Source organism: Drosophila nasuta, chromosome 2L (genome assembly GCF_023558535.2).
Source record: "Drosophila nasuta strain 15112-1781.00 chromosome 2L, ASM2355853v1, whole genome shotgun sequence".
In the NCBI taxonomy this organism is placed as follows: Eukaryota; Metazoa; Arthropoda; class Insecta; order Diptera; family Drosophilidae; genus Drosophila; species Drosophila nasuta.
Window position 1 is genome coordinate 10792194 of NC_083455.1, and position 26899 is coordinate 10819092.

The 26899-nt window shown below is 33.0% G+C and overlaps 6 protein-coding genes and 1 long non-coding RNA gene across 12 annotated transcripts; 3 read left to right on the top strand and 4 right to left on the bottom strand.

The window, feature by feature from the left end:
- Positions 1-91: 91 nt before the first annotated feature.
- Positions 92-4422, bottom strand: LOC132784592 (probable G-protein coupled receptor Mth-like 3). The gene is given in 8 exon segments (XM_060790336.1): positions 92-558; positions 791-896; positions 898-1178; positions 1241-1419; positions 1474-1552; positions 1630-1885; positions 1959-2143; positions 3367-4422. Coding segments are annotated over 8 exon segments (2115 nt in total). The 5' UTR covers positions 4262-4422; the 3' UTR covers positions 92-424.
- A 1077-nt stretch (positions 4423-5499) lies between these two features.
- LOC132785064 (uncharacterized) lies at positions 5500-6305 on the top strand. The gene has a single exon (XM_060791078.1). It carries the CDS (start codon positions 5719-5721, stop codon positions 6082-6084), a length of 366 nt encoding a protein of 121 aa, XP_060647061.1. The 5' UTR covers positions 5500-5718; the 3' UTR covers positions 6085-6305.
- Positions 6306-6410: 105 nt separating this feature from the next.
- LOC132784811 (small ribosomal subunit protein uS7m) lies at positions 6411-7240 on the bottom strand. Its single transcript, XM_060790715.1, has 2 exons — positions 7144-7240; positions 6411-7081 (listed from the first exon to the last, which is right to left on the bottom strand). The coding sequence occupies exons 1-2, from the start codon at positions 7179-7181 to the stop codon at positions 6466-6468; spliced, it is 654 nt and encodes a 217-aa protein (XP_060646698.1). The 5' UTR covers positions 7182-7240; the 3' UTR covers positions 6411-6465.
- A 674-nt stretch (positions 7241-7914) lies between these two features.
- LOC132798457 (protein gustavus) lies at positions 7915-13969 on the top strand. 3 transcript variants are annotated; one of them, XM_060810320.1, is made up of 4 exons: positions 10322-10553; positions 10616-10670; positions 11354-12243; positions 12517-13969. In XM_060810320.1, the coding sequence occupies exons 2-4, from the start codon at positions 10651-10653 to the stop codon at positions 12654-12656; spliced, it is 1050 nt and encodes a 349-aa protein (XP_060666303.1). In that variant the 5' UTR covers positions 10322-10553; positions 10616-10650; the 3' UTR covers positions 12657-13969. The 3 variants fall into 3 exon arrangements, with proteins under 3 accessions (XP_060666305.1, XP_060666303.1, XP_060666302.1); XM_060810322.1 differs by lacking the exons at positions 10322-10553; positions 10616-10670 and adding an exon at positions 7915-8014; XM_060810319.1 differs by having other exon boundaries at positions 10322-10670.
- Positions 8927-9850, bottom strand: LOC132798459 (uncharacterized). The gene is made up of 3 exons (XR_009633946.1): positions 9696-9850; positions 9146-9386; positions 8927-9058 (listed from the first exon to the last, which is right to left on the bottom strand). It is a non-coding gene; the product is annotated as an uncharacterized LOC132798459 (long non-coding RNA).
- Positions 13970-14398: 429 nt separating the features above from the next.
- LOC132798456 (mucin-3A) lies at positions 14399-18819 on the bottom strand. 4 transcript variants are annotated; one of them, XM_060810317.1, is made up of 6 exons: positions 17300-17398; positions 17009-17191; positions 16764-16941; positions 16595-16701; positions 16377-16524; positions 14399-16318 (listed from the first exon to the last, which is right to left on the bottom strand). In XM_060810317.1, the coding sequence occupies exons 2-6, from the start codon at positions 17185-17187 to the stop codon at positions 14588-14590; spliced, it is 2343 nt and encodes a 780-aa protein (XP_060666300.1). In that variant the 5' UTR covers positions 17188-17191; positions 17300-17398; the 3' UTR covers positions 14399-14587. The 4 variants fall into 4 exon arrangements, with proteins under 4 accessions (XP_060666300.1, XP_060666298.1, XP_060666297.1 ...); XM_060810315.1 differs by lacking the exon at positions 17300-17398 and adding an exon at positions 18709-18819 and having other exon boundaries at positions 14400-16318; XM_060810314.1 differs by lacking the exon at positions 17300-17398 and adding an exon at positions 18337-18356 and having other exon boundaries at positions 14400-16318.
- Positions 18820-19865: 1046 nt separating this feature from the next.
- On the top strand, positions 19866-24661 carry LOC132798455 (protein argonaute-3-like). Its single transcript, XM_060810313.1, has 8 exons — positions 19866-19988; positions 20357-20801; positions 21763-23186; positions 23244-23427; positions 23487-23652; positions 23760-23892; positions 23956-24204; positions 24269-24661. The coding sequence occupies exons 2-8, from the start codon at positions 20360-20362 to the stop codon at positions 24353-24355; spliced, it is 2685 nt and encodes an 894-aa protein (XP_060666296.1). The 5' UTR covers positions 19866-19988; positions 20357-20359; the 3' UTR covers positions 24356-24661.
- The last annotated feature ends 2238 nt before the right edge of the window (positions 24662-26899 follow it).

The window sequence follows — 26899 nt, forward strand, 5'->3', positions numbered from 1 at the left end:
GAGGAGCTCCATTAATAAATGCTGTCCGTGAGAATCATCGATAGGTTGCTACGACTGAAAATGAAACAAAAATAATTTGGCGCTGTGAAGTTTTCGTGATTTTCGATTTATTTGTTGTAATACAATTGTTTTAATTAATATTATATTGTTTGTGCGAAACAAGAAGCATATTCGTAATATGTGGTTGCACACACACATAAATACATATAGAAACATATAAAAACACACTCGCAAGCACACCTCAGGCTAAGTACGTTGTACCATTAATGCTGCTTCTTCTTTCATAGGCTCTAAACTACAAAAATAACTAATACATTTTAGCGTAACATACATTAGCACTCAATTATCATACGCTAGGAGTATAATTTTCAAATAATATTCATTTTGTGTTTATATGAATTTCGATATCCTCGCGTTATTGCGATCAAATTCGTGTCAGCGATTTTTCGCCCTCGTCAATATCCATCTTTCTCATAGAGACACTCGGTGCCGAGTAAGTCGATTGAGTTAGGCAAGTTGTATTTCCGGTTCTTCGAGGATCGCTTCTCGTCTTGAAGCCTACAATGATATATGAAAACAAGTGAGTAATATAATACTAAAAATTTCTTAAGATCGCTTTTAAGGCATCCAAGAATGTCAAGTGTGACCAAGGCAATTAAATCTGTATATTTCAGCCTTATTTCTATAAACTCTAAACCCCTAACCATATAAATAATAATAATAATAAATAATATAAATAACATGCAATTATTCTCAAGCATAGACTGAAAATTACAAAAATAACACATACCTAGTTTCATCATTATTTCATTCCACACTCGTCTTTTGAACACAAATATGAAGAATACGAAAACTCCTAGAAGGACATTGAATGAATCACTTATTGACCAGAAAAAAATTCTTCTTGTGATCATATAACAAGATGCTCGCAATTTCTAATAGCCAAGTAATTCCCATTACAAAGCATAGCTTAGTATTCATTATAAATCTGGTTTTATCCACGAAAAATCGATTGCGCAAAGCAGGTTTTTCAGCGTTTGAACTCTGCATACGAAATATCTCCCTTTTGACGCGATTGCAATACTTTAGTGTTAGCAAAAATAGAACAAGATTTATGATGAGTAATATGCCAAGGGGTCCAGAAAAAAATATTAGGCTCGCATATCCAATAGTATCATCTAAAAGAAATAGTATTTTTTATTTACAAATTTTTTTGGATGAATTTTGTTGATAAACTTACATGTGAACCAACACCGACCATTACCAAAGTTGGGTCGAATATTTTCCGATAGCACATCAGATGTACTTAATGTTGCCGTTATAATCGTTAAGACGGTCGCAAGTCCCCAACCATAAACTGAGTACCATATAAATCGGTTTCGTTGCTCTCGTCTTTGAACATTTTTTGATTTCGTTGATCTAATATAAAAAAGTTCGTCAATTTTTGAAAATTGTTGATTCAGAATTATTTACCCAAATGTCTTCCAAATATCAAAACATGTAATATTCATCCAAGAAAATGCAGACATTAAAAAGAAATATACAAGAAATCCTGTATCAAAGTAGAGAAAAATTAAAAAAAAAAAATATTTAGTTATATTTGTTTTACTATTTAAAAACAAAACTTACCTGAAATGACGCACACTTTATTATTGGACGTCGGCATTAATTGCCCCAAAGCAATTCCTAGATAGGCCAGCAGCAGACTACTTACCAAGCAAATTAATATTTTGCCTGGAAGATTGCGCAATTTCTCGATAGAAATATATACTGCAAGGGTCATTGCATAGAAGCAGCAGGAAATTAGTAGACCAATTGGATACATTTTGAATCGAATGCGATCATTGCCCACAACTTTCGAATCGAAGCATACAAATGTGTAGAGCTGTTCTAAAAAGAAGTAGTTTCTTTAATTACAAATTCAATCGTATATTAAATATGTAACTTTAAAATCTTACCTTGTCATCAGCCATAGACGAGTTTTTAATTTTTTCAATACAATACTGACTGTTTGCATATTTTTTGCTAGTACTAGTTATAAAGAGAGATCCATTAGTTGAGCTTATTGTATGTTCCTCGTCGGAAAATGAGTCTGGATCCAGCCGAAACTTTGGGCATTCCATGCCGTGCAATAACCCAAATACTAAGGAAGAAATTTTCAAATTAATATTACTGCGATTCGTGCCTTTCATTAATTAAAAAATCACTAATAATAGTTAATAATGATTATAGTTTTAATTCTAAAATCAACGATTTTGTAGCTTACGAGTCTGAATACCTGAGGAATTCTTAAAATGTTTATATTTATTAAATTACTAATTTTTAATTCTACTAAAATTGAATCTTAAGAAACAATAATGCTAGTTCCTACATATGTAATTTTTATAGATAAGGAACGAAGTTGCCTTTTAAATAGCTTCAGCAGTAAGAGTGTACTTTGCACAAAAGCTGTCGGATAGACTTACTTTATGGGGTCAAGGAAGCATTAAGGCGTTTATGGCACTCTTCGCAAGCATTAAAATAACTTTATGTGCTAAAGCAATGGCTATTAGTTGGAAACTGTTTAGCTCTCAGTAACTGTTGCCATTTGAAGGGTAAATACAAATTGGAATGACTGCAAGGTCATAAAAGATAATACCATTGAATCTATGAGGCAAAGCCATCATCTAAATTACAGACACGTTCTCCAAGACCATTTCAAATGAATATAAAACTGCGCTCATTTGGTAGAAAGGTGGGCAAAGTAACTGAAACCAAATAAAGTGAACCTTAAATTACGTATACGTCCCGCAATATGGGATAAGTTTACTCCATGAGCAATATCCGTCCTGTTTATTTTGCAAACATCATTTGGGATTGTAATTAATAAAAGTAATGTCTCAATTAAGGCCAAAAATAAGTCAATGATGTCACATTAAGTAATTGTTCCAAAAGGTTTGCTTGTGTGGGTGTCAACAAACATAAACCAGAAAATGGTTTTGCTAATATTCAAGATGGCAGTACGCCTTACTTACACTGAGAAAAATGTATTTCATGGATTGCTTGTACTTACGAAATTATAGTGGATAATTTCGAAAAACTTCTTGATAATGTGATACATGTTGCTACATGTTATCAACATATGCGAATTGTTAATAATGATTTATAAAAAAATATATAATTTACTTTTATTTATTTAAAGTAAAGTCTAATTCATTATAAAAATATCAAGAATTACGGTTGAATAAAGTATCTGATGGGTTTGATTTTGTTGTAGTATCAGTATTTTGCGGGTTGTATCATTTATAAATAAGAAATTTCCAGACAATAATATGAGATAACAAAATTCTACTTATATCTTATTAAAGATATATTAACTCTACCCACCAGCCGGTTTCGTAAAATTGCCGCTAATCTTTAGACTCGCAAAACTTTCGAATAGAATATCATTTGGATCTCGTTTACACAGCGTCGTCATATTTTTTTTATAATAGATTTCGCCATCAGCACAACATCTGCGAACACATGGTAGCGAATCGCAAATTTTCGACTGTTGACAAGTGCGTATTAGAAATTGTTGATTCCTTTTTATCGAACGAATATTACGAGGCGTCTTCTTTCCATCAATTGCTTCAATGCAAAATTGACTTCGTTTCAATTGGCGACTGCCATCTTGCCAAACAAGCTTACTTTCTTCGGCAACACGCACGACTTCCGCGGTCACGGTATATTCAACTAGAACTTTATTATTGGCACAAAGCAGAGGATTGTCAACAAATATCATTGGCCGATCCACGATAGAAGAGTACACATCAAAGTCTGGTGTACCCGGCACACACCTGTTGAACTCTGAACTGTAGATGTAACTGTGTGGACAGCACTTGTTGACGAAACCAATTCTCGAGCTGGGAACTGTGGTCGTAACATCATTTGCTTCAGGTTTACACGTTAATATAATGAGACGGTTGTTGAGCGTAAGCAGACACGATTTCGCGGAAATCTCCACTGAAGTTTCGCTAGCGAGTGAAACATTTGAGAGTCGAGTAGTTGCACAGTCTGTAATTGTTTCATTATGCCTGGCAAGGTCATAGCCCAAAGGACTATCAATTTGATCGAGTTGCACATCGTAATTATCTGTTGCATTTTGAATATTCGTAGCCGGAATGCATTTAAGCAACTCTGAATCGAGTTTCGATTCGGGACTGCAACAAATACCGATCGAATTAATATTTGCGGAAACACAACTGAAAATCAAATACATCAAAGCCAATGCCACACTCATTAGATATGATTTAATTAAATATATATGTATATATATATTTTTTAATTTAAAATATTTCTTTGTTTTGATTTGGGCCTCGGTTTAATTTAAATTACTGTATATACTATATATGAATAATTGTAAGAAGGTTTCTTATCTTCCGCGCGGCGCGCGAATACGTATTAATGAATAGCGTTCTTGAATCTAACTGAAGGCATGCGCTCCTTACGGCTGCACAAAAAAAAAAGTGGATAGTAAAGTAAATAAAGAAATATGTTTACAATCGTATTTATCTAGAAACCGTATGTACGAGCGTATGTATTATATTCACACCTCTCCTCAGTGTGCAAGTCCATGTACATGTGCGTTCATACCTACTATGTACATACATCTATGTACGTACTTAAGCAAGTATGCTCTCTATGTGTATTCCCAAATTACTTATTAAATTTATAAACAAACATACGAGGGTAGCCCAAGTGGTGTGTGGAGTCGTCATAACATCAGCAAACGTTCGTCATTCGGGGGGCGATCTCACGCCGCGTTGCGTCCCCAGAGAGACAGAGGGAGACCGAGAGAGTGAGTGAGCGCCCGAGAGAGACAGTTAGCGTGGGGGAGAGCCTATGAGAGCAGGCAAAATGTTCTGTGCATTGATTGGTAAGTCGTTGGCTTATCATTTTTATTTCTTTGCCACTTATATATCAATTGGCCTTCTTATGTGCACATTGGGCTTGCTTTGTTTATTTGTTGTCCTGAGAACAGTGCAAAATTCAAATATGGGGAGCACAGTACAAATAACGTCTGATAATATCCTCAGTATAATGTAAAAATAAAACCGTCAATTATAACCTAATGCAAATAGTGCACTCTGCGCTAGATGGCGCCAGTGGATTAACATTGTATTATTTTACAACTACCTTTGTCAATTTTAATAATCCGTTTTAAAATAGATGGCACCTGTGATAAAAAACACTTTTTGCTAAATACGAAAATTTCTATTAAAAAATAAATAAATTGTATGCAAATGAAACAAAACCATTACGCATTTCCATTCTCAGGTGAAATGTGATTCATTGGCCAGCTGTAAACAACCTTAACACCCAATAATCAGCATTTGACGTCAGATCGATGAACAGCGACTTGCGCAATGCAAAAAAAAAAAGATTAGATCACTTTTCCAATCACAATTCGCATTCCCAGCCACACTGAAAATATTCATAAAAATAAACACTGGTCACACTGGAAGGTAAGACTAATTTCATATTGACCGTACAAACACTCAAATGGTTATTAATGTTACAAGAGAAAGTTTCAATTCGAATTGAGAAAACAAACAAACAAAACGAGAACCACCTTTCTTTGAGTAGGTCGATTACGAGTCTCGCATCTATGATTCAGTATTGATTATCACGATTGACAACACACACTCTCATAATTATTTAATAACTCTCACTTGCAACATACTTTAATCTACTATAATGCTAATATCAAGAAATTATCACATTACATCGTTACAAACATTGATCTTCTCGATTGTGCTCATAAATTTGGTGGCATCCTCAAGGATCACTGTGATAGCAGATGCAAATAATCCAGATTTTGAGAGCGATGCGCGGAAAACACCAGCTACCAGTGCCCCAAGTTTCATTCAACTTGTGATCATGCGCTTAATTTATGGCATTGCATCAACGATCGGCGTCGAGGATCGTTTAGAAGATACATTCAATGGAGCATTTATTCCTCCCAACGCTGACGATGGTCTTCTTGGATTTGGCGGTGGTGGTGGCGACAGTGAAGGAGATGGCTTTCTAGGCGGCATCTTTGAAGGAGACGATTATCTTTAAAACGCCATTGATGGATCTGTTGATGTGAATCGATTGTTAATTTATTTTAAATTTAAATCAACTTTAATGTATACTGTTAAAAAATGATAAATGAAAGAGATTACTATCTTTAAAAATGCCATAGATTATTAATTTATTTTAAAACTAAATAAACTTTTATTGTCTATTTAAAATATGGTGAAATAGGGGCGGAAGCTTTAAAGACATAAAGACATAATCTTTGATGCCTTCGATCTAGTGATGGTAACACGATTCTTAATTGAAATAAAACCTAAAATATTATATATTTAAAATAAGAAGACCGCACTTGTTTTCTAATTTTAAATTAAATTTTATTTTATTACTTTTATGCACATGTTAAGCAGCAAAAATTGTGCACAATTAGCTCCATCTGTAATGAGCGTAAGCACGATTGGTTTCACACTGTCGGTGCAGATCATCCTTCTTCTTGATCACCCTTCCCTGGCCACAGGCTGCATCCAAGATTTCCCAAGCCAACTTGTCGGGCAACTTTACTTTACGCTCCTTCTCGCGCGCCGCATCTAAAATCCATTTCATGGCCAAAAAATAGGATTTACGTTGGGTCAATGGGACGGGTACTTGATATTTGACTCCGCCTCTTTTAATTGCGGACAACGTGAGCAATGGTCGCGAGTTTTCGATGGCATTTATGAGCAGCGTCTCGGCATCTGTAATAACTTTCTCTTGATCGGCGCCGCCGAGATTTAATCGCTCAATTTGTGTGCGCTTAATTGCCTCAAATGTTTTCGTTAGCAACTCTTTCGCTAATTCGGCATTGCCCTTTTTGGTAATGTAATTCAGAAATTTCTGTTTGAGTTCCCCATAAAATATGGTGTCGTTTACATCATTTGGAGCCGCTTTAATTGGGATGTGGGACAGTTCAAGTCCCTTGGAGTTCTGGATGTTTTTATCGACAATTGGACTCACATAGTGCGACGGATACACGGACATAAGTCGTGTAGTGCATTGTGCTATCCTGAAATAAGTATTTCAAGCATTGTATTACAATTTTTAATTAAAATATTCGTCAATTGTTACCTCAAAATATTTTTGGAAGCACAACATGCGTATGCCATTGTTTTATTTATATAATATTTGACAGAGATGGGATTTGGCTACATCGTTTGTAAATCGATAGCTGTTATGGAAAAAATCGATATTTTATATTTATATTTATTTCTGGAAAATTTACTGAAATATGTATATTATGTATATATTTTTTAAAATCAATAAAACATATAACATGCAACAAAATCAGATTCACTCTAATTTCTCATATCGGTAACTCTGCCCAAACTGTTTTGTAATATTTGTGTGCACATTTTAATCTTTACAAATGTGGATATACAGGAGACAACAGACACCTAAAAAATTGCATCCAAGCTTTTATTCTACTCAGAAAAGCATTGGGAAGATTGGCTAATATATTATTTTCTATCATTATCATTATATATGTATGTATATACCTAAATTAATAATAATATAATTGTACAGTCAAAAAAATGTTTGGAAAAACTGGTAATTTGAGAATTTAGAAACGATAAGAGGTTAAATCAAATTTTGTTTAATGTTTGTTTGTTGTTTATTAATTATTTTATTTATTTCCTTTTTATGTATGTTTTTTGAAAATTAAAAAATTACAAAATAAATTATTACGACACATGCCATCTTTAATCTTTGTTTATAACAAACAATTTTGCATCATCAAACCAAAAAAATGGTAGTGTAGAAGGCCTAAATCGGTAATAAGCAATAATGTGAACGGAATACTACTGTGAGCAGACTGATTCGTTTTGTTGTACTAATTCCATTCGTTTCTATGTTCAATCATAGGTTTCTGTTCTTTCATTGTGAGCTACCGTTGTTTTGATTTTTTTTTTAAGGAGAAAGTAAAATTGACGGAAGTAATGTAAGTGTATATTATTAATGTTTTATTCGAGCACTTATCTAGTTGATAATACACGCAATCGTTTTTCATAATGAAGTGAAGAAAAAGAGTTTTGCACTCTATGCGTTCCGTGATATACACGACAATACAACAACAGCAAACAGTGTATTTGTAGCACCATTGAGAGATCTAAAAAAAAACCAATGCAGAAAAAAAACAAAATACAATTATTTGGATACATGTATTGCAATAAGTGATAATCAATTTTCTATGTGCAATTGTGAAGGTACTGGCATTTGTATGTATGAACAAAGGTACCCATACTACATGCATATGTATGTATGTATGTGGCACGCTTGCTTGATTATAAGTGCATGTACATATGTATGTACGTATGCAGAGATATGAATATATTGGACAACAAAATAGACATTGTGTATAAACATATGTACGTTCACATATACAATGTATAATTGTATGTGCCAATTTTTAAACAGACGGTTTTACATGTTGTAGCATGGTCACACAACCATACATAGTTGTGTACATATTTCAGTGTTGTAATTGAATGTGCATATATGTATGTACTTATATCTACATTGAAGGATCATAAAGAAGGTTGTAGGATTCAATGCACATTATCTGGATCTCTGTCACGGTCTGCAACTCTCCCATGCACATACACATGCATGCAATATACAAGTAATTTCAATAAAACTTTCGCATGTTTTGTAAATACCGCAACCTTCCTCATTTATTGTTATTGCATGCGGTCCATTGTATTGATACATGTTTTCGATACCTGCACACGGTTCAAATATACAATTATTACAGGTGCATAGTATCAATATGTACATAATCTTTGGTATTTTCATTTCCATTGGGAAGTTCAGTCATCAAGGACTACTTGGAAATCGAAATACGATTGTTTAATATTATAATTTTATTTTAAAATGCTCATGAGTTTAAATGAAAATCATTAGTAAAACGGCATAAAAATCCGTAGAGTCGGTAATAAAGTTGTATGCATTCGAATTTGGGATGAAAAGAAATAGTTCATGTTATCTATATACAAAAATAATATTAACATTACTATAAAAATGTATAATTTATAAAAATAATTCATTAATCTCGAATAATTTCAAAAGTTACTTGTTCAAATTAATTTAATTTGGAGCTTCCTGATTCCACACCAATTAATAAATGTCATTCGAAAATGTATGTTATTTGTATGAAACGTATACTATTTTAAAGAATGGCATCATCAACCAAGTTCATATTATCATATTCGACTATGCACATAGAGCTGAAGTGTATAAATAACTAATTTAAATGTCATACACTGATCCAGTTTGGCCTAAAACAAGTTATATGGATGAATTGATCAATGATCCTGAAAATAAAAATATACAAGATATTGACTTCGTTAAAAATATCGGTGAACTATCGGTACAAGAAGATTAGGATATGCAGTAATTTGCTCTCGGTATAATATCGAGTAAAAAATGTTTGTAACTCTGCGAATGTTTAATATATATTTAATTCTACGAGTAGTTGTAAACATAAATTATTCTAAATATTTTTATAATTTTTCTCCAAAATTACTAATATAGAAAATGTATCTCGTGATTATTGACTGCACTGCTGCGCAATAATTACAAGAAACAACTCGATTTTTAAAATTCGCGTTTAGTATATTTACAATCACAGATCTATTTTTCCTTAATTCATTTGGATTAACAGATGGTTTTTAGTTAGCTAATCAAAATGTACAGTTTTTAAAATTTTGTAATGCAACAAATCGAAAATTGGATATTGCAAATATTTTGTGTAGTATCAAAAACTGCCAGTGTGCTGTGTGTAGTTATCGATTAATTTTGTACACATCCATAAAATCTAAATTAAAAAAATATAATAGTCAAGCAATTTGACAGAAGTTTATATATTTAATTATTTTTTCTTTGTATTTAATAATTTTTTAGAAGAATACATTTTATTCCGAAATACAAATATTCCGTAATACAAATTATCATAGCTGAAGATACTTCAAAATAAGTTTTAAATTTATCGTTTTTATTTGACGTTTCATGAAAATCATAAGTGATTTTTTAATATGGTAACTCCATTTATCTATATTTTTTATTTTATTTCAAAAAACATCCAACATTTTATTTAAAGTATTTTTATTAGTTATCGGAAATGTATGTATCCAAATCGATAACTTTTATCTTCGTGTAACAACACCTTTTTTGGTAACAAACAAAATGGCATGAAACTCAACTTACTGGAGCCAGTTCAGTAGCTCGAGTCACCCTGTGCTGTTCGTATACAACGTTCATGTGTCGAGCGTACATACGCGCGTGTGTGTGTGTATATGCAACCTTGACAACTCGTGTAGTAGTTTTGTAAGCGGGGTTTAGTGCAGAAGGTGAAGTGAAGAAACAAATTATACTACTGTGTACATATATGTTATACATATATTAAAATCTGTATATACGCATAAATATATGATTAATGTTTTTTCAATGTCATATCGAAATATACATATATGTACTTCAACGTATGTAAACTTAACTACCGTAAATTAGTGAAGTCCCGTAGCTGACGCCATTTTGTATTTAGATATTATAAAAAACAACCAGTTAAAATTCTTGTAAATGGAACTTGGCAAAAAAAGGTAATACATGCATACACATGTGTATATTTAAAAACATAAAATATAACAAAAGAAAAAGATAAATGAGTGAAGCAAATGAACAATTGCAAGTTAATTGAGTTATTTCAAACAAAAATTATGTAAATACGTGTTCACACACATATACATGCAAACATATATCCCAAGCGTTGACACAATTGTGTATGTATGTACATAAAATACAAACATGCATATTATGTATTGTATGCACACACACACATAATTGTGTCTGTTTATTTCATATACAAATAAATAAGTATATTAGCAATAATTTATTCATTGGTACATCAATCAAGTTTTTTTGTATTAACCAAAATTGCACGAACAATGTACTTGAATGTAAATACAATACATACATATATATTTTCCACACGCGTACATGCGAGCATTAATGCACATTTATTTACATCTGCATTTTAACATATACATATATACTAAGACATCGCATACATGCAAGCACATACATATGTACATACAGACGAACTCACACAGACTGTAACTTCTATTTCAAGGCAATGCTTAAATTGTATGTATGTATGGACAGTTTTATTTTATATACATACATACAACGCAACGAGTTGAGATTTAAGAGTGCAAAACACATGTATTATATTATTTTATTGACCCTTATGCATTTTTCGTTTGTTTTTTTTTATTATTTGCAGGTATAAGGGTGGTCGGACACCTGCAGTTAGGTCAAGTGATAGGCGACGTCCTCAAAGTATTTCAACATCATCAACTTTATCGCCGCGCGTTGTATTATCGCGCTTGGAACCGAGAGATTTTGAACGACTTCGACTATCGTACAAAGTTGCTATCGATCAGAGGCGATCTCGAAGCTGCCGTGGCATGAACATGGGTCAAAAAATCAGTGGCGGTGTTAAAACAGTTAACCGTAATGATACGCAATCAACATTTAAACCCATCATACCCCGAGAATTGCAAGCCGATTTTGTAAAACCCGCTCGCATCGATATATTACTAGATATGCCGCCAGCCAGCCGAGAAGTGCAATTGAAACACTCATGGAACTCGGAGGATCGCTCATTGAACATATTCGTCAAAGAGGACGATAAATTGACATTTCACCGGCATCCCGTTGCCCAAAGTACCGATTGTATTCGCGGCAAAGTTGGATTAACAAAAGGATTGCATATATGGGAGATATATTGGCCGACACGACAAAGGGGAACACATGCAGTTGTTGGGGTTGCATCTGGGGATGCACCGTTGCATTCGGTGGGCTATCAAAGTTTAGTTGGTTCCACAGAACAAAGTTGGGGTTGGGATTTGGGACGCAATAAATTGTATCATGACTCGAAAAATTGTGCTGGCATCACGTATCCGGCCATCTTGAAGAATGACGAAGCCTTCTTGGTTCCCGACAAGTTCTTGGTAGCTTTAGATATGGACGAAGGAACCCTGAGCTTCATTGTTGATCAGCAATACCTGGGTATTGCATTTAGAGGCCTCAAAGGCAAGAAATTGTATCCAGTTGTCTCTGCTGTCTGGGGACACTGCGAGATCACAATGCGTTACATCGGCGGATTAGATCGTAAGTATATTTGATTATCTAATACATGTCATTTCCTAGTTAAGTTTATAGGAGTTTTGATACATGAATGTCCGTCTGTTTGATATGAACATCAAAACATTCCAGATTTTGGGAGCTAAATTCGTTGAGCGCACAGTTCAAATTTGCTGTAGTATTTGACCTATTAATTTCCATTTGGGTTTTGGAATGGGTTTCTCCTAATCGTTCACACTTAACTTAACTTAACTTGATGAATTTTAATAGATATTAACATCGATATCCTTTTGCTTTCAGCTGAACCCTTGCCATTAATGGATCTGTGCCGAAGAACAATTCGGCAGAAGATTGGCCGAGTGAATTTAGAAGAGCGCATACAGCAACTGCAGCTTCCGCAATCCATGAAAACTTATTTATTGTATAAAAATCGTAGATAATATTTTTAAATGTTTGGATGGGTTGTCGAATAAGTTATCATTTCGCAAAAAAACTGATATTGATGATGACGGGGGCAGCAGCAGGGCAGCAGTTGAGCTAAAGTATAGTATTAGTTCGTAATAGTCTTTAATTCAATGTTAGGTTTTTTTGTGTCGTCAAAGGAATCATGTGAAAGTATACAATTTTTGAAACTATACTTGGTAAATCATTTTTCTTTTTGTATTGTAAATTAAGTCGATCAATTAACTCAATATTTAAAAATATACTCATACTTTTATTTGTACAAGCTTGAAGGAAACGAACGACGTCGTATGATACCTTCAATTGATTTAAAAGAATATAACAAAAAACACAATTATATATACATACATATAAATACAAATTATGTTTACAAAAACAAAACGACACAAACCTCGTGGTATATTCAAAAAAATACGAAACAAAAACAAAAAAAAAAATGACAAAACAAAAGAAAAGCATAAAAAATTGTACCATAACAAACAGTAGATATAACATCCATTTTAAATATGTACTAAGTTTAGCATTTTCTTTTTGAATTGTGACCGTGTTCAGATGTCTAATTTAGTTAAATATTAAATAGAAATGTAAATATATACATATATATACTTATACATAGTTACAGACAAGCATACATAACTACGCGGTAAAAAGTATATAGATATTGTAAGACGACATTTCATAATTACGTATGTGTATTCTCCCCCTCCCCAATTGAGATGTCAGTTTGAGTCTTGGTTGCTTTAGGTATTTTTGTGGATGTGCTCGATATGCAATTAAATTATGCAAATTACGCATGTACATATGTATGTACTCATAAATAGCATCATTACACGGTCCTTAAGATATGGAATATGGATATAGAAATGGGATAGAACTTCTTTTTTAAAGGTGCAATAATTTCATCAAACGCAAAACATCTTAATTTTGCCTACAGAACTGATTTGAAGGAATCTCAAAGAACGCATTATATATCCACACTACACATGACATGACATACGATTATATTAATTTTTAAACAATTTGAGGAATTTTGAATAAAGAAAAACCAAAAAAAAAAACCCCAATGTATTAACGTAATGCAAAAAGTAACTTAAACGCGATTCATTGTTTTTTCAGCATAATAATAATGAATGAAATGTTTATATCTAAAAAATCACACATTAAAACATACAAATCTTAATTATTTCAACTTATTTCTGATTTTGAAAACTACTAGTAATCAAAAAAAAAAACATACAAAATAATTACTTAATTATTGAATATGCTTTAAGTATTTTAATGATCGTTTACACTAGTTTCGTTGCTCTCCAATAGTATTTTGACAGAAAACACTTCAATATCCTGATCAGGGGATTATATCATGTAAGACCATTTAATCATTAAACAAAATACTATAATAAACATAATTACAGTCAAAACAACAAATATACATTTGAATAATTTTCGTGGACAGCTAAGTTTATTCCAACAACATATGTACTTATAATGCATTTTAGATGGTTTATACATAAGTTTATAAGTAAATTTTATGACATTTAAATAAAGACTTTATTTCACTGAAAATGTATGAAAAACCCCCTGTAGAGGTGCCAAGACTACCTTGGAGACGTTAACATCGGAGTATTATTTTTGAACTCTGATTGCTTTACATAAATTCATTATTTAGTCTTGAATTCATGAAATTCATCTTAAAGTGGGAGCTAAGAAGGAGCCAGAATTTATAAATAGAAAACATCAAGTAGATCCATCAAACTGATACACATATCATACATTTATTACATACAAAAAATATAGTTACACAAGTTACAAAGCTTTTTTTTTTTGGACATTTCATAGCACAGAAATTAATTTGAAACTAAAACTATTGAATTATGCAATTCTAAAGCCATATACAATCGAATAATTTATTTTAAGTTGATGAACCGTTATTAATTCTCTTTGGTTTTGGCAGAGGATTCCAATCTAAATTTAACGCTGTTGGGGAAGACTCACGATATTGAAAGGCGGTTTTATTGATTTTGCTTTTTTGAAAATAGTTTTCTTCCACTTGCTGCTCATTTTCCAACGGAGCACCCGAGCTGCTGGCCGTTAATATATTTGGAGAGATCTCCGAAGGCACCTGTGAACTTCTTTGATTACTTATCGGTCCAATATTGTTGTTTTCAGTGTATAAAGCGGTTGAATACACCGTAGTTCCCTTTGCCGCACTATCTTTGAGCAGTTTCTGACTCCTATTGATTGAATCAATAATTTCTTTGACTGATTTTGGTTTGGGTTGGGCTCCTCCATCGTCAGGTCGTTCTGATTTCCTCTCAGAGTTTTCAAAAATTGTCAAAGGCTTGTTTAAGTACTCGTAATTCTCAGCGTTGTTGTTTTCTTTGAAACAATACTTTTGAGCAGTTGAAAGATTATTAAGGCCTTTGCGTTCACTTGATTGACTTAGAGGTTGTCTATTTATTCTATCTTCAGACAAATTTCCTGTCCCCGCAACGTTTGTTAAAGTGTGTTCTGTATTCGCTATCTTAGTTTCTTCAATAAGGGAAAGCTCTGAAGTTGTCGGCTTCGGTAAATTTGTTTGATCTGCGATTTTGTGCTCAGTTTGTGAACTTTTAATAAATTTAACTGTTTTAGTTTCAACATCATTTGATCCTGCAGCTATAGATGAAGATACAATCTTTGAATCAGTTTTCGTTACTTCTGATACAGTATCAGCTGAAGAACTAGTCGATTCATCAATTTGAAGAGCTTTCACTATCGGTTCAACAATCTGGATCTTATTTTCTTTAGCAATACTCCTGCGTCTTGGTGGGACGGGAGAGCTTGTTTGTTGTTGTGGAATCTTTGGTTCATGTTGTGGACTTCCTATGGCAGTGGAAGATTCTACAATTTTAACTTTGGCCAGAACCGCTGACTGTTCGTTTGTCAATGTATATTCTACATTCTGTAACTTATTTTCCTCTTCGGGTTCTGTTCTTGTAATAGAGCTGCGACTTGGAGAGGCTGGAGAACTAGTTTGTTCCAAAATCTTTGGCTCAGTTTGTGGAGTTTTTGAGACAAAAGAGGTTTCTATGATTTTCACTGAACTGCTACTCGGTTCATCAACTCGTGTAGTGTCCGTAACGGGTTTGCTTGAGGACGTACGTTCTATACTCTGCAACTTATTTTCAGATTTTGTAAAATGACTACGAACTGGCGGTTTAGGAGGAATCTTTTTGCCGGAAAATTTTCGTTCAATTTTTGGACTTTCGGCTACAGGGGAAGACTTTGTGTTTTGATCTAAATTACTATCTATTTGCACAGTTTTAATTTCTGTCACAGGATCGATCGTTGAAGTACAAGTTACAGTCGTTATTGTTATCGTACCCTCCTGCAAACTTGGATCACTTTCGGTAGATTTGCTTGGGATTCGAACTTTAGCGAATATTGGCGGTTCTAAGTTGTTGTTTGTAGTTTGAGGACTTTCAGGGCGAGGAGAGGGGGACTCCACTACGACTGTTGGGATTGGAGCAGTTGAAGTCTCATTACTATTATTTACAAATTGTTCTATTTCATCGGCAAGGGATCGAATCGCTTTATTTTGCTCAGCTTTCAATTCACTATCCTCTTGTTTTCCATTTACGGGAGTCGACGTCTTACTCAGCTACAAAAATAAAGAAAATTTTAATAAATAATTTGCAAATACTTAAATGTGTTCTTACCATCTCCTTAGTTGGTGCTAAAGGTGCTCTTCTCTTTTTGCGATAGGATTTGCGGACTCCGCCAAGTGAAACACTTCCAATGTCGGTCGCATCCGACTCTATATCACTTTCAAATGGATTTGAGCTCACTAAACTGGTCTGTGAAGATCTGCAAAATTATATCGATGAATATTTATTTTAACAATAGTTCTTAACATAATAAAAATAAAAATATTTACCTGGTTGGATGGTATCGTTGACTTAACGGCGTTAAATACCCTTCACTTATTGTTGACCGTTGATGGGGATTGTGAACGGGACTAAAGTTTGTACCGCTCGATCTTAGCTAAAAAAAATCTTATATTACTCTGTGTATTGCAATGTTAATTTATAAGGCTAGCCACTTACACCTCTTGGTGTATTGATATTCTGCAAGGAATTCGTATATTGTCTTCTGAAGGCCTGGTCTCCTGGGTACAGAGAGTTTGGTTCTAAACTCCGACGTAAAACTGGAGGGCTTTCTGATGTCTTCTGTATACCCAAAGTCGATGACTTCTTTTTTCTTAATGAAAAAGTTTTGAGAGGCCTTTAAAGAATTGCATATTTTAAAATTATATACAGAATAATGGATTAAATTGGTATACAATACTAACCACAATTCTTTTAAGTTTCCAACCGAAAAACTTCGTCGTCTGTTATCGCCGCGTTTTGATAAACTCCAAAATCGCAAACGTTTGTGATTGTCATCATCGGCAAATGGATTCAAATGCTCTGGATAATCATATATTGAAAGTTGACTCGAAGACCTCTCCGAACCAGTGCTCGAACGCATCGTCCTTAAAGTATTAAGAATATGTATGCTTTCATTATATTATTGGCTCTTAATTGCGAATCTGTTATTGTAATGATATATTCTTTCGTGTTACGATATTGACGATACCTACTCGGTTTTCGATACGAAAACAAAAAAAATTACTTGCAGAGCCTCCACATAATCTGCACTTATCGATAACAGAAAATGCAGATTCTGTGGAGGATCTGCAATTAATTAGATAACAAAAAGAAAATATATATAACAAAATATATATATGTCTTTTAATTTATTTGTTTTTAATGTAGATTTACTTATTGTATATAATTCTATTTAACATTTTAAAAATTTATATTAAAAATTACAAAATCCGTTTCAATTTCATGGCATTTATTGTAAATTAACTTCGATAAGTCGATAAAAATCTGCAGCGTATATTTTATTATTTATTTACTATTTTGGACGCTTGCTGATCGAAATGTTTGAAACATATTTGCTGAATTTACTTATCAGCGTTTAATAAATGAGAAATTAAAAATTGTCAAAATCAAAATTATAAAATTTGCACTGACTTATATGATTTGCACTATTAAGGGTTAAAATAGTTTTTAACAGAGACACTACGCTTGCATGCAACCAAACTAAGAACTGAGCCGTTGTTCAAATTGTATACATGTCTTCAATTGAGTTCATTGCACGTCAATTCATTGCATTGATAAGTCGATCTTCAGGGTTGCAAGCACACAAAGTCAAGTCAGCTGTTTAGAGTATCTTTCTATCAATATTAAAAATAACAAATAACAATGGTTAGGCTCTGTTGTCAAAGCTGCCAAGTAATCTTTATGTTTGTACAACAAATTGATAAACACAAATTAATCGCAAACATTCCGTGTGATATTTACTAGTGGCGCGTTCTAATTAGAATGAATTCATGCAAATGGCAAGTGTTCTATTTCGTGTTCCTCCATTGTATTGGGTTGGACTGATAAAAATAGATCACGATTTCATATACAGGTATTTGCATACAAATTTGAAGAATGCACAACAGCCATGAGAGACCACTTTCTTTTTGCTTCACAATAAATATTTGAAACTTCCTGATTAAATGTAAAAAAAATCCACAGAGATATAGACAAATATATTCCGGATCTACATATACAATGAAGTTACGTCATGAGATTTCAGTTTGATAAGAAGAGGTGTGGAAGTAGGTAGGGACGGAAAAACTTTATCACCAGCGACTTTTGTTTGTACGTTTGCAACCTTACATACGTGAATATGTACTGATATTTATATACACACGTTGTCTGTACGCTGAGTTCATTTATTTATATAGACACACATTCGCTTAAAAAGCATAATTTTTTCTTTAAAAAGTAGTTATAAATACATTTTTCATTGCATTTACCAATACATAGATGTTTATATGTGTACATAACAAACAATTTGATAGATATGTACATAAGAATATGTGTATAAATGCATGTATGTTTTGGTATATACTGCATACATATGTTAATGAATGTATACAAATGTACGTACATAGCCAATTGAGATGTGTAAACTTGTTTGTATATTCCTTGAAATCGATGATCTCACGTTTAAGCTCTCCCTCCTATTGCTTAAGCACCGAGTTGAAGTATAACACTAAACGAACTTTTTCTTTACAGAATTCACACAACACAGGCGAAAAGCTCTTTGCTAAAAATAATTGACGAGGGCAATTCGTAAAGTATTTTATTTATTCCGTCAGTTATTGGTTAAAACTAACGCATACCCGGCACAGCACATACATACATACATATGAACAACTATAGACAGAAATCATATGAAAGAAAACCAGTTTTGTTTTGTGCACTTGTCTTTTGGATCTTGGACCTCAAATGAATGTCTTGCGCTATTTTGGTTTTAATGACAGACTAGGAGATTGTATCGTCGTCAGCATAGACACTGACTGGGTGGTATCTCTGTCGAGAGAAAGCCCGGTAAATTTGAATTTTCATCCCATTCCTTGATGGTAGCAAAATCAAGGTATAATAATGTTCTATAAATGTAATTAATACGTATGTGTGTAAATTGTATTGTATTGAAAGGAAACCATTACATTTTTCGTATTTTGCTATAATGAAATAGCGAATACAATGCTTAATTCATTTCATAACTTCATTAATAATTATATTAACAACCAGTACTTAAATTACAATTTACCATCGATCTAGACGATGTTTAGCAAATTGTTATCGTAGTATCGCTAATAAAAATATCGATTTCAAAAAAAAGTGTTTTGTGAATCAGGGATGAATTGAAGTATCGGATAGATGGCGTGTAAATGTTTATTCAAAATTGTACTTCGCGCTTTATAAATTTTATATGGTTTTCATAATTAGTGAGCAATATATTTCAAATTATTATATAATCATGAAGATATATTTATTTTGTTTTAAGAAAAAAAGAACAATATCCTAATTGTATCGAAATAAATAATGTTGCTTGAGATTTTCTACATTTTAACGGAGATTCTGTGGGACTGGTACTGGAATAGTGTGAAAAAGTGTTGTTGACAAATACGGAAATAACAGATTGTAGTTCTCGGCGTTTCTGTGTTTTGGTATATATCATCGGTGTAAAAATGTATGTTTCAAAAATATTGTTGGTGGTCACACTGTAACAAATAAAACAGTTAGAAGCTTTCATTTCAGAAACCAAGCAGTTCCGATTTGTTGTTCGAGAATGATTTACGAGAATAATTTTTATTACGATTTGTAAAAAAAAATAAAGCAAAAGTACTTTTAAAGCAGATTACATCACACTTATTTCGTACGGTAAGAAAAATTTTGTATAAATATATTTACATGTAGCAAAATATGTAAGTAAATCTAAGTTTATTATTCAATTACCAGTTTGTTCATGAAAACACGCACATACATGTGCTTTTGGTAAACATTGTAATTGCATTTTGTCATTCTCACTACGCAAAAAAATCGTGGCTTGCCGCCATTTTGTAAATCGAAGGAAAACTAACTGTATAATTTGTAGAGGAATTTCTACATGTATAATTGTGTTTATATAATTTGTCAAAATCAAAATAGAGTGAGAAAATACAAAAGTGAAGATAGTGTGTGTCCGTAAGTTATTCTTATTGACAATTGTCGAAGTAATTCATATATTTGTTTTTGTTTTGCATGTATAGAACATGACTGGTCGTGGCAACTTATTGGCTTTGTTCAAAAAAAAAGATGAGCCTTCCGAAATTTCGGCTAGTATTGGCGATCAAACTAAGGATAGCGGCTTGGATGCTGATCAATCGCTATCAAGCGGCGAGTATCGGCGTGTTGCCAGGGACAATGTCGCCAGCGAATTAGCAACATCTTTTCAAAATGTCAATATCTCAGTTGGACGTGGGCGCGGTCGTGGCCATTTTTTGCAAACATTTATGGCCGGTGGAATTCAGCCTGTGGAGAGCATAAGTACCACAGGATCCTCTGAGGGAATTGACATGGGTGCGACTTCAAGCAAATTCGAAGTGTCTGTGGAAAAAGCAGGTTCAGATCACAATCAAAACTTAGTGGCCGATGCTAAGACTTGCATTACCAAGCCGGGCTTATTTTTACCAAATCAAATTTATGGCGTAAAAGGTATAACTTTTTATTTGCAATTTTTTTATTATATAATATATATTATATTATAATAATAATTATATATTATATTATAATATGTTATTATATAATAATAAGTTCTTAATTATTTATATTCTTTATATAAGCTACATATGTATATCATATCTTTTATAAATAGGTTTTACATATTATACTACTACTAAACAAGTAAGAAAGTTACAGTCGAGTGTGCTCGACTGTGAGATACCCGCTACCCATTTTGAATAAAAGCAAAATATTGCGGTATTATTTTTAAAATATACCGGAAATACTACAAAAATACTAAATATACCGAGCAGTATATTTGGTATATCGATATGGTACCACATTCAAAATATAAAGCAACTCAGACCCCCAGTAAGAACGCGTTTTTGCCCACACAAAAGTATTTATTTAATACCTTCCACAATTTTTATCTGATCGCAATCAAATTTTCAGGAATCACAACTATAGTTGTTATTGTATATACCAAAAATAACGCTTGCTATTCGATTTTTTTTGATTTGCGGGGGCGGAAGGAGGCGTGGCAAAAATTTGAAACAAACTTGATCTGCGTGCAAGCATAACAAATGCTATCGAAATAAAATTATAGCTCTATCTCTTATAGTCTCTGAGATCTAGGTTTTCATACGGACAGACGGACATGGCTAGATCGTCTCGGCTGTTGACGCTGATCAAGAATATATATACTTTATAGGATCGGAGATGCCTCCTTCTACCTGTTGCATACATTTCCTGCCGGCACAAAGTTATAATACACTTCTACGCTATGGGTAGCGGGTATAAAAAATACATTTAAATAAATTATAGTTTTTATATTTATGCGTACTCTTAGCAAACTAATTATTAATTAATTAACAATTTTTCTTTACCGTTAAGATGACCTTTTTATTTTAATCTTTATTCGCGTTAGTTAACATTGTACTTCTGCTTTTCACAGGCAACCCGATTAATGTGTCAACCAATTACATTTGCCTTAACTCTGATCCCAGCAAGGGAGTCTATTTGTACGAAGTGCGTTTTAGTCCCAATGTCGATTCAATCCACTTAAGGATCAAATACTTAAACGAGCATAAGGATAAATTTGGCGGCACAAAGACCTTTGATGGTTCCTTATTATATTTACCAATTTTGCTCAAAGAAGAATTGACAACGTTTGTTACCAAAACTGCGGAAAATTGTGAAATTGAAATACGTTTGCTATTCAAGAAGAAAGAGTCCCTCAAGGACTGCATTCAACTCTACAACATTCTATTTGATCGCATTATGCGTACGCTCAAGTATGTGAAATTCGATCGCAAAAACTTTGATCCCACACAACCAAAAATAATACCTACTGCAAAATTAGAAGTATGGCCTGGATATGTGACAGCTGTCGACGAATACGATGGCGGTTTGATGCTTTGCTGTGATGTATCGCACCGATTGCTATGCCAAAGGACCGTGTTGGAAGACCTCGTTGACATCTATCTGAACAATAAGAGTTGCTATCAGGAGCAGGCGAAAATCTATTTATTGGGTAGCATTATTATTACCAGATATAATAATCGTACATATAGAATTGATGATATTTGCTTTACTGAAAATCCACAATCGATGTTTGAAACACGCAACGGATCTTGCAGTTATATCGAATATTACAAGACACATCACAATATTAATATCAAAGACATCAAACAGCCGTTATTGATAAGCAAAAAACAACAGAAATATGAAAAAAATGCGAGCAAAGATGAAGATGAAATACGGTATTCTTTAATACCCGAACTATGCTATTTGACTGGCATCCATGATAATATTCGTAATGATAAAAAACTTATGCGAGACATTGCAGCAGTTACGCGAGTTACGCCAAATCAACGGATCTTGGCTTTAGAGAAGTACGTAAAAAATGTAAATAAAAATGTCGAGGCAAAGCAAATTCTTGCCAATTGGGGATTGACGCTAGCCAATAACAACGTCAGCGTCGTTGGTCGCAAACTACTTGACGAGCAAATATATTTTGCGAATAAAACTGTATCCGCCGGTCCAAATGCTGATTTTTCGCGAGATGCAACCAACAGTGAATTACTCGATGTTGTTCACATAGATAATTGGCTTTTGATATATCACAAAAACGATTTGAATGCTTGCAATTCATTCATGAAACATATGGAGACATGTTGTGCCGCATTTGGTATGCGCATAAATAAACCAAAGAAATTGATATTGGATCAGGATCGCATAGACTCTTATGTGGATGCTCTACGTCGCAACATCGTCAGTGAAACTCAAATAGTTGTTTGTATTTGTCCCACCAGCAGAGACGACAGATACTCTGCGATTAAAAAGATTTGTTGTGCTGAATTACCTGTCGCCTCACAGGTAAAATAGCACACATCCTGTGAGCTTCTTATTAGTAATTACAATGTTTAATTATAGATAATCAACGCCAGAACATTGTTCAATGATGGTAAGAATCGCTCGATAGTCCAAAAGATTATATTACAAATGAACTGCAAATTGGGTGGTTCCTTGTGGTCTGTGAAAATTCCATTCAAAAAAGTAATGATTTGTGGCATCGATTCGTATCATGATCCCAGCCAAAAGAGCAGCTCTGTAGCGGGTAAGTATAGTTAAATGATTAGTTTATACACATTTATTAATATTCTACAAATATATTAGCATTTGTCGCTTCGTTAAACGCAACCTATACGCAGTGGTATAGCAAGGCGGTTGTGCAAACCAAACGAGAAGAGTTGGTTAATGGTCTAACTTCGGCTTTTGAGTGTGCTATGGAGAGCTATAAGCGGCGCAATGGTTACCTTCCGGACAGTGTTATAATTTACAGGTATTAGGGTAGAAGCATCAAAATATCTTATTCTCCAAAGTCTTCTACACGAAATATGAGATAAAATTCAGATGTTACTTATTATTATTATCCTTCACATCTTTCAGAGATGGCGTTGGGGATGGTCAACTAAATCTATGCTCAATGTATGAGATTCCCCAATTCGAGGCTATTAGTGGCAAAAATATAAAAATAACGTTTATAGTTGTCCAGAAGCGTATAAATACGCGATTCTTTACGGTAATAATTGAATAACGTAAGTTAACATAAAATTTCGAAGCCTTTCATTCTTACTATTTTCAGGGAAGTAACAACAATTACACAAATCCATCGCCGGGAACCGTAGTTGACAAGGGCATAACACGAGCTCAAATGTATGATTTCTTCTTGGTTTCCCAATCGGTCCGACAAGGAACTGTAAGCCCAACTCATTTCGTTGTGCTACGAGATGATTCGAATTACGGACCAGATATAATACAAAAATTAAGTTACAAGCTATGCTTTTTATATTATAATTGGCCTGGAACTGTTCGCATTCCAGCGTGCTGCATGGCAAGTCATGAAAGCTTCCGATATTTCATTGTTAAACTTATTAATTTGTTTTTTCGTTTTTCAGTACGCTCATAAGATGGCTTACTTGATTGGCCAAAGCGTTCAGCGTAATACATCGGCTACTCTTGCAGAGAAATTATTTTATTTATAAGAATTCAGTTTAAACTTGTTTATAAGACCATATAATCTATCATATAATCACTAAATTAAGATGCAAAAGTAACATAAACTTATTAATTTGTTTTTTCGTTTTTCAGTACGCTCATAAGATGGCTTACTTGATTGGCCAAAGCGTTCAGCGTAATACATCGGCTACTCTTGCAGAGAAATTATTTTATTTATAAGAATTCAGTTTAAACTTGTTTATTATAACCATATAATCGGTCATCTAATCACTAAACGTTTATTATAACCATATAATCTGTCATCTAATCACTAAACTAAGATACACAAGTAACATATTCTCTTTTGATTTTGCTTAGTGCAAATGTGTATTAAAGCACAAAACGCACATTAATTACATATGTAATTTTTCATTTTAATTTTTCTAATCTATTTTCTTTAAGAAACAAAAGTTGTGTTTACTGAGCAAACCGCTAATTAGAGCAGAAATCAAATTTTTATTCACACAGCAAGACAAAATATTAAGTATTTTAATTAAAAATTCCATTAAATATAAGTGCTTACGTATTTTCACACCAGTTAAATAAAGATATTTTCCAACTGTCGTCTTATCGTAATCGGACAGCAGGTAACGATATCGATTCTTGATATGCAGTTATCGATATGCGGATTTTTGGGAAAATGCGTCAATACCCAAATAATATAACGAAGCTGTTCGAAATAGGACTAGTATATTTTAAGACATTAAATGGGATATTTCACAATGCAACTATCGGTCACGATAGTTAGATGTTGCCGCAAATTAATTGAAAAGATTTTTAAATTGATAAATAAAACTCTTTAGATTGAACAACTTATACATTAATGTCCACCAACGCATTTTACATTTACATCACAATCGCTTTCAATTAATGAGCAATTCATACGAAGCATACATATAAATACATATGTATGTATGTATGTACGCTGAACATAGCGTATGTACATAGATATTATTACTGTGTACCGAGAGTAAATGTATTAAACAAACCTTTTACATGGTCATCTGTTCAAATTAATGAGCAATTAATACAAAGCTTGTGTACGTTTTGTATTTTATTTAAATTCTTTCTCAATCTGTTAGCTATGATTAATTTAATGAACAACATTTTTCAGGTAAAATAGACTTTTGTATTTAAAATTTCTTTTTTATACCCGCTACTCATAGCGTAAAAGTACATATATTATAACTTTGTGCCGGCAGGAAATGTATGTAACATGCATAATGAGGCATCTCTGACCCTATATATTATATAATATATTATTGATCAGCGTCAACAGCCGAGTCGATATAGCCGTGTCCGTCTGTCCGTATGATCACTTACATCTCAGAGACTATAAGAGATAAAGCTATTAATTTTCGACATCACTTGTTAAGTTTGCAGGCAGATCAAGTTTGTTTCAAATTTTTGCCGCGCCCACTTCCGCCTTCACAAATTGACAACTCGAATAACAAGCGATAATTTTAGTATATACAATAATAACTACAGGTTTTGTAATTCCTCAAAGTTTGCTTGCGATCAGATAAAAATTGCCAAAGTTATTAAAGAAATAGTTTTGTACCATACCATTTGGAATACTCATAGTATTTTTATGGTTTACTATTTGGGTATATTTTAAGAATAATACCGCAATATTTTGCTTTTATTCAAAATAGGTAGCGGGTATCGTACAGTCGAGCACATTCAACTGTAGCTTTCTTGTTTTATTTTAAAAATGAAACTGTATTTTGCATACTCGCTAGCCATAGCGTAAAAGGATATTATTAATATAATAACTGTCGAAAGTATATGGATCTAAGAGGCAAAAAGTAAATATATACATATATTCTTGATTAGCGTCAAAAGTCGAGACTATATAGCCATGCGCGTTGCCTTTCCGTCTATCTGAAAGAATTCCTAGATTTCAGAGACTGTAGAGACTGTAGGAGATAGAGCTAAAATGCATGCAGATGAATTATTCTTCCTCTATTCGAAACTAATGACTAACATAATTTCTAAGCTAGAGTCGCGATACATATAATAATAACGTGTTTGCGATTCCATAAAATTGAATTGCGATCAAATACAAATCTTAGAAATTATTAATGAATTATTAGTATTTCATAATCTCGCACAGTTTTGTTTGTATTGAGAATGGGTAGCGGGTATGTCGCAGTCGAGTACTTTTACATATTTTTTACGCTTTAGACTAATTGTAATTATGAAAACATAAATTTGAAATTTTTGTAGGAGTTTATATACATTGTATCTGCATCTGCACTAATCGTTTTAGTAATTATTGATTGCCTAATCGAGCTCTATGAACATTATATGTATATATGTATACATATATTTTTTTTTTTTTTCCTGAGGAACTCTAAAATTAAATTTTACTAAAATTGTTTATATTTTAAATCGTCTTTCGAAAAATAATGTGGCACAGGAAGAATATTAATTACCAAATTCATAAGAAATTCGAACATACTAAGTTCTCTGTCTCTGGCCGCCTAGTAAAATATAATGTCTTCTTTTCTTAAGATACTTTTATGATT